The following is a 7,500-nucleotide window of genomic DNA, read 5'->3' as shown; positions in this document are numbered from 1 at the left end:
CAATTATTAAAAATCCAACAGGCCTGTTTTTTGTAAAGAAGTTTTAAAAAATACTCTAAAATTTTCCTTTAAAATTTTTAAAACATCTTTTTCTTTTCAAATATTATTCTTTCTATTTCCTTTTTTCATATACATATATACACTAATTTGGCAGACGATGACTTTTTTCGAAACGACAAAATGGTGACGTCAGTTAAACGTGTTTGTCACCAAGCAACCACTTAGTTATAAAAGGGATTGCTTTTTTTTTTCCTTTAAAATAAATAAACGTAACTTCCCTTCCTTCTTTTAAAGTAGGCAGGAAACAAATATTTTGTGTGCGTCTTTTCTTTTCTTTTTTTTTTCTTTCTAAATTAAGATACTTTAGAATGCAAGCCATCCGTGTTTGTTTTCCGGCTCTGAAAAAAAAAAAAAAAAAAAAAAAAAACATTTCCAATACGAATCCAACAACGACATTATTGGAATTCATTGACAAAATTGACCCTTCGTCTATAATTCGTAGTATTAATGTACTCCCAGTCCAGCGTCCATATATGGAATAAAATACCGCCCCTCCCTTCTTTTTATTATAACTTTACCTTATTCACGTCGCATTTGCCTTTTTTTTTCTTCTGCAGCGCAATTTATTAGCCTCTCTTTTTCATTTCCCTCCCCGTCTGATCGTCTAGACTCTCAATTGTTCTTTCGCTCGCTGAGAGTGTCACACCCTCTCAATAGTCCACTGTTGTCACTCGACTCTCTGCTTTATATTTACCCCTCCCCCGACTCCCTCTCTTAACATGATTAGCTCAGGGATGGTGGCGGTCGTCAACCGAAGTGTACCAACCAAGCAATGTCACATGATCGACACCCACCCCCTTATAAGGCAGTGCGCGTATAAATATCTAATGAATCATACTGCATTTTGGAGAGGATAAATCAATTAAAATAAAATAAATTTTTTGCTCTTTCCTCTCGACCAGCCATTTCCTTTACAAGGAAGTGCAGTTTTAATTTTTTTTCTTATAAGTCGTGAACATCTGGCTATTTTAAAGCCGTTTGCGACATCTTTTCGTTGGAGCTACGTTTTTACGTCCGTGTAGCAACACAATCATCAAACTACGTGAGCAGGCTACCGGTCTTTCGTACCTAGGAAAGTCACTGGTCCGCCATTACATGAAATCAGGCAGTGGATTTTTATATTTATACAAATTAGTGATAATTTAGTTTATTTTTGTTATTATTATTTATAATAATAATATTTTTATTAAAAAAAAACAACAAATATAATAAGGAATTATCGTGGATCATAAATTGCTTTGAGCTCTCGAAAAAAAAAAGCAAAAAAAAAAAAAAGAGGAATAATATACAGAAGAAAAAATATTAATCCACAGGAAAAAAAAAAGTCGGAAAAAAAAAAACAGGTTTAAAGCGTCCATAATATTTCGATTGCCATCCAAAGGAAACCGAAGGATATATACATATAAATTTACCTGGGAGGATAAACTGAAATAGCGTCAAAATGTCTTCCGTGGAAATGGTTAAAATGCGACTTCGTACGCTGACAGACCAGGTTGCTAAAGCAACGGACGAGAAAGAAAGTTATAAGGCCGAATTAGAAGAGGAGACACGAAAAAGAGAAGCAGTATGTTCGCCCTTGTTCTTGTTGCTATTTTAAAATAGCCATGTTCTTCTTTATTGCCTTGCTTTTCATTTTCTTCTACGTTTCAAACATCCAACATTTTTTCTGCCCTTACAAAACAGAAATGCTCTCCCTTCTCCCACTCCTTACTCTCCTTTTTTCTGCTCCTTACTCTCCCTTTAAAAGTCTTGCTTTCAGTTTATTTTTACCTGTATAACAGATTTTCCGTTTCATCCTAATTATAAACTAGACATTAACTCAATAAACTCCCTATTCATGTTTATATACACACACACACACACACACACATATATATTATACGCACGATAAGTAAGTCGCTCCCTTTTTTTCCGATTTGTACGCAGTTTTAACACACTTTTTAAAAATAATTATGTTAATAATTGGGTATTCATGCAAAGATACCATGCTGAAATACTATCGTTATTATTTTGAAACCCATTCTTGACATGAGAGGGCAGGGTGTTTTGTAACTATTCTGTACTTTTCGGAAACAGTTTAATAAACATTTGATACCGTAAAACTTGGATTTAATTTGAAAATACTATAAAGAAAAAAAATAGAACGGTACCTTGTCAGTATAAATACCAGTATACTTTTTTTGTTTTTGATGTTTTTAAGATCATAGAAAGTTTAATGAGTGATTTATATATATATATATATATATATATATATATATATATATATATATATATATATATATAAATGTTTAACTTTAATTCATGAATACAGATTCAATTATATACCACTCCCAGAAATAGACATTCTTTCAAACCGAATATTTTCGAAGTTTAACGGTAAAAAACAAATAAACTAATTAAAGGTAAATAACAAGAGAATGATAATCGCCGTTTATTTGTGGCTCGAATATAATGGCTACTTTGGCCGGAATAAAACATTGTACGAAAATAATATTTTAGACTTGAAAACTCCGATTTCAGGATTTAATTTTAAAACTATTTTGGCTGTTTTTCATTTGTTCAAAATGATAAAGGACAAATTTTTGGGGTTAATGCACTTACTGATCCGCGCTATTTTTTAAATCGTATTTCCACGTTTAATTAAAGTTTTATGCCTTTTAATTCAATTGTAAGATTAAAGTACAGAATAGGTACAAAACACCCTCCCCTCTCCATGTTAAGAATGGCTTTTTAAATAATTGTTATTTCAGCACGGATCAATAAGTGCACGAGTACGCAATTTTTAATTATCACTCATTGTAAAAAAATAAATAAATAAATAAAAGTTTGTATAACTCGGTGACTGCAGGGTGGACGAAAAAAAATAGGCCGCATTCTTGTGTAACTCTACTTGTAATATCATAACTTTGAACATTCCTATTTAATCTTTCAAATGTAAAATGATCTTATATACTGTATATGACATGAAAATTGGCCTTTTTAAATAGGAATGGAACCGATTCAGGCTAGCTGATCTTGCAATACACAAAAGGCTGGATATATTTTCAGGATGGAAATACAAAAAATAACTTTGGCTTCAGTACAGTTTCGCAGTCCATCCGATCGTCAGAATTATGAGCAATATATGTTAAGGGTTTTAAACATCTAAATACAAATTCAAACTCTTTATATATATATATATATATATATATATATATATAGCAATAAAAATTGTATTAATGCGCTTCTGACGATTGGGTACGTTGTGGAACTGCAATAAAATGTTAGATGCAATTATATATATATATACACACGCACATTATATAATTTGATTTATAAAGTAATAAATGTCCATTCCGTTATAAAAATTGTAAAATGCCCACAATGTTACGAAACTAAGGGTTTTATGCGTTTACAACCAACTTTAAAATGACTCGGTTGTTAACAAAACTTGTCTGCATTTTTTTAAATTTTATTTTATGCATTTATTTATTTTATTAGTTTGGTAGAGAATCCATTATCTACCAAGCTAATATAATATGCATGGTTGTTGAGAAGTAATTTCATCGAACTCCCATTTTATTTTAAAACTTTTATTATAATCGTCAAATATGGCTGATATTTTTATTTATTTATTTATGTACCTCTACCTGCCTCGAAACCTTTCTTTCGCTGACGAACCCTATCACACGAAATGAAACGCCTTCTTCTAGACGATTCTTACCCAGTTTTCATTTTGTGGTTGATTTTTTTTGTTTTAATTTTTTCTTTCATGCGCTTAAATATTGCAAACAGCTTGAAAACCGTTTAGAAACTAATTTGTTCGACCCTGCTTTCAAATAAAATTAAGTGCGGCTCCATACAGCAAAAGGCTGATCTAGATTCCTTCTTGAGACGGGGGGGGGGCTTTAAAAGTAAAATGAAAGGGTTCCGTTCTGAATTGCTATTTTCTAAGATAGTTTTAAACCTTCAAAAGCGGAACTCTCAATCGATACTTTTTATTATTCTGAGCAACATCGACACTTTTTATTTCATTTTTTTTTTTTTAAACTTCCTTTTTATTTACTTTTATATTAAAAAAATATTTTTGAAGGGTGTTTGTTTCACACCATGTCTTTATGACATGGATGACATGTCGGCATGAATGAAAACGTAAATCGCGGTACCTAAATGTGGCAGACTATAAAACACACTGCTATTGTCTGAACTGTGTTCGTAATATTTTTTTTAAGCAGACATTTTTTTTTATCGCAGCCTTTATATGACTTTATATTCTGGTCATTAAATAAACTTCCATAATGTTAAATTAATATTTTAGTCAATTCTTAATATATTTTAACGTTTGTTACACATTTAAGTAAAAATAAAACTGTATTCTGATGATAATCGACTGTCTTTTCGACAGCTACTTTTGTAGTAGTCGTATTAGTCGTCGTAGTAGTAGTTCTTGCGGTTATGAATGTTGCCGATAATCTCGGCTTTAGTTTATAATTGAAATATTAGACGAGGTCTTATTCATATTCTCTAAATTGAAACTTAATCACTAAACGATAAGAAAATGATCACTAACTAGAGTTGACTACTATTCTTGATCCGGGCATTTGTAACTAGTGTTAGAAAATAGTTTACTTTTTCGGCACGCCATGGCATGTTAACCGGGAGAGGAGGGCTTAAAACAAACAATTACATTTTCGTAAAATAAGTTGATTATTATTTTTATTTTATTTATTTATTTTTTTTTTTTTTGCAAAGATAAATGAGAATTACACAAAACATTTTCTTTAACAACTTTGATCGATAATTATTTTCGTAATAGCGCTCAGCTCAGCTAGTTTGCGTATATATGTGTGAATAATATATATATATTAGTTTATGGAGTCACATAAAATTTCATAAGGAGAAATACTACTGTGTCGATTTTCACTATTTACTTCAACGGTGCTCAATACGTGAGTAGAGCTAGGTAGCAATATATGAAAATGTATGGCAATTAAGCTACACATAATTTTTGATGTTTTATTCGTATAGGGAAAGTCAAGCGAAAATGCATTTTGGCCTGACGAGTCTCTACATGAATAAAACGAGAAAATCCTGTGTAGTTTAAATGCCATATATTTTTTCATAACTAATCCCGTTTACACACTGCTTCCGGTTTGATCACCGAAGTTAAGCAACGTTGAGTCTAATCAGAACTAAAAATAGGTGATTTGGGACTTTCAGGTGCTGTATGTGCTCTCCGCTTATCTCGGCATTGTTTCCAGCCGTCCTAGACTTCTATTTGCCACTGGACTGAAGTAGTGCCGATTGAGAAGTGTGTATGGAAATTGCGCAACTCTTGTTTCACAATTCCATGCGACGTTACCCTTACAGGGGGTATCCATTGCCTTTCGAGAGTGAACGGAGGCTTCCACTCCTATATATTTCACCCTATAGGATATAGGAGGAGAACGTTAATGAAGGAAATATTGATTCCTACTTAACGTTAAGATGATCACCCGTTAAATAATTTAATACTTTTCAATTATGAGTATTCCATATAAAAATATTTTTTTAATAATTAGATAACTGTGTGTGTGTGTGTGTGTGTGGTTTAGAATAAACAGAACTATTGCAAGGGAATACTATATTTATTATAATAATAATTCGGTTGGTTATATGGATACCGGCGGTTACAAAGGATGTAGAATATCTAGCCAGTCTTATCAACGGTCAGTAGACTAATGATTGATGAAAAGACTGTATACTAACATTCAAAGTGTGTGTGTGTGTGTGTGTGTGTGTGTGTGTGTGTGTGTGCGAAAACTACTTTAAGAACAAAGGAGTTGCCGCTATATTTATTCGTCTAACCTAACTGGACATAAGAAAATTCAAAAGTCTAATTGAATTTTTTACTTTATGGTGATAATCAACTTTGAACGGATGCAAAGTGTCTACTGCTGGTATCCAACTTCCGGCATTACTTTTATATGTTTGAATACTTCAAATTGATGAGTAATGCGAAAAGGTGGGAAAACAGTGATCAGCCTGTTGCTAACGATCATCCGCACAACTGTAAAGGGACACCAGTTGGCTTTGCATCATTTTCTCGAGGGAAAGAACGTGTTTAGTTCCGCCCGGAGCGTTTACTTGAAGAATAAATAATTTATCATTTAAAAAAATTTTTTTTTTTGTATAAAAATACTTCTCAAGAAGAAAAAAAGTTCTAAACAACAAATTGCAAACATATATTTATCTTTTTGTGACTCTCTATATAAGAGAACACCGATTCTTAAAAATTCGTGTTTTTTTTTAACTACATATATATATATGAAGTAGGGCATGTTTTACAGTAGACAACAGAAGAAAAAAATTGGCCCAAAACTAAATGTTACCAAAGGCAAGATAAATTACTCACTTGCATGAGATTTTGATGTTTTAACTTATTTTAAAGCGTTTATTAAGTTTGAAACGCAAGTACTCCCGTGTCTTTTAATTAAAACGAAAACAAAGATTTTAATCTTTAAGAGTCCCGAGAATCACTGAAAACGCGAGATAAAACATAATACAGATAGAAATCCACCCAATAAACATTCCGGTGATATTTGTTTGTTATAGACTTGTTTTTATTATTTACCACTTTTCCACCGAGTTGTCTTTCGTAAAATAAAACCGTTAAGTGTAAGTTTTAAAAAAATCAAGGGGTCTAATTCCGGAGCTAACACTTGCTTTCTGTATGAGATACATAGAGCTATTCGAGTGTTCGTCGAAGATTCTCTTCTACTTTTTAAATACTGAGTAAGGTAAGAATTAAAGAATAATGCTTTGTCTCCACAAATGACGAGTTCGTGATGTTCAGGTATAACTTTCTATTAGTCTTACCAGATTCCAGAATAAAACGTTCTAACGTGTAATTTTGCCAATGTTTTTCAGCTTTTTAACATTTTGAGGAAGCAAATAAACAAATAAAATATTTTTTTAATTGTTTAACTACCAGCTGATGATCCACATCATGGGTGTCACGTTGTCATTTTAAGAATTAATGCGTTAAAGAAGACGACATTTTTAAACAAATCGTACTGCCAACATCGTTACACGATAGATGTCCTCCTATCAACAACAGACAATTTACCAGTTTTATTTGATCTTCAAGTCAGAATCAAAACGTAGCATTTAAATTCGGTTGAGAATATTTTAAGTAGGTCAGTCCATAGAGTAAATGTGGTATTTTGGTGACTGCTGAAGTGAAAATGATGTAAAAAAAAAAATCGCAAAAGAATGTAAAAAACAGTGATTGGAGGAAAGAATGAAACTGCATCACGTTAATAGAATAAATGATCCTCTTCCTACAAATTTGATGGCCTTGTACCTAATTTTTATCTTGCAAACAAATAACATCCCCTCTCAACTCCTCCACAAATGTCCCTTCATCCTCTGGGATGAGGTTTAGCTTATGGCCGATTATCTGAGGCTCCTTCACTGGGA

The 7,500-nt window shown here is 32.1% G+C and overlaps 1 protein-coding gene across 45 annotated transcripts in view; it reads left to right on the top strand.

Moving 5' to 3' along the window:
- LOC145292169 (tropomyosin Tod p 1.0102) overlaps positions 1-7,500 on the top strand; it is a 166,291-nt gene that overhangs the window by 60,434 nt on the left and 98,357 nt on the right. For 8 of the 45 annotated variants that reach the window (XM_080138425.1, XM_080138432.1, XM_080138431.1 and 5 more), the window contains exon 1: positions 1,273-1,624. The exons of the other annotated variants lie outside the window; for them this stretch is intronic. In XM_080138425.1, the coding sequence (XP_079994551.1) occupies positions 1,502-1,624 (123 nt within the window). In that variant the 5' untranslated portion in view covers positions 1,273-1,501. Of the gene's footprint in view, positions 1-1,272; positions 1,625-7,500 lie in introns of those variants that run through there. 45 annotated transcript variants of the gene reach the window in all.

This window comes from Euprymna scolopes, chromosome 13 (genome assembly GCF_053919585.1).
Source record: "Euprymna scolopes isolate OS-2025 chromosome 13, ASM5391958v1, whole genome shotgun sequence".
Lineage (NCBI taxonomy): Eukaryota > Metazoa > Mollusca > Cephalopoda > Sepiida > Sepiolidae > Euprymna > Euprymna scolopes.
This window is presented reverse-complemented; position numbering and strand designations above follow the sequence as displayed.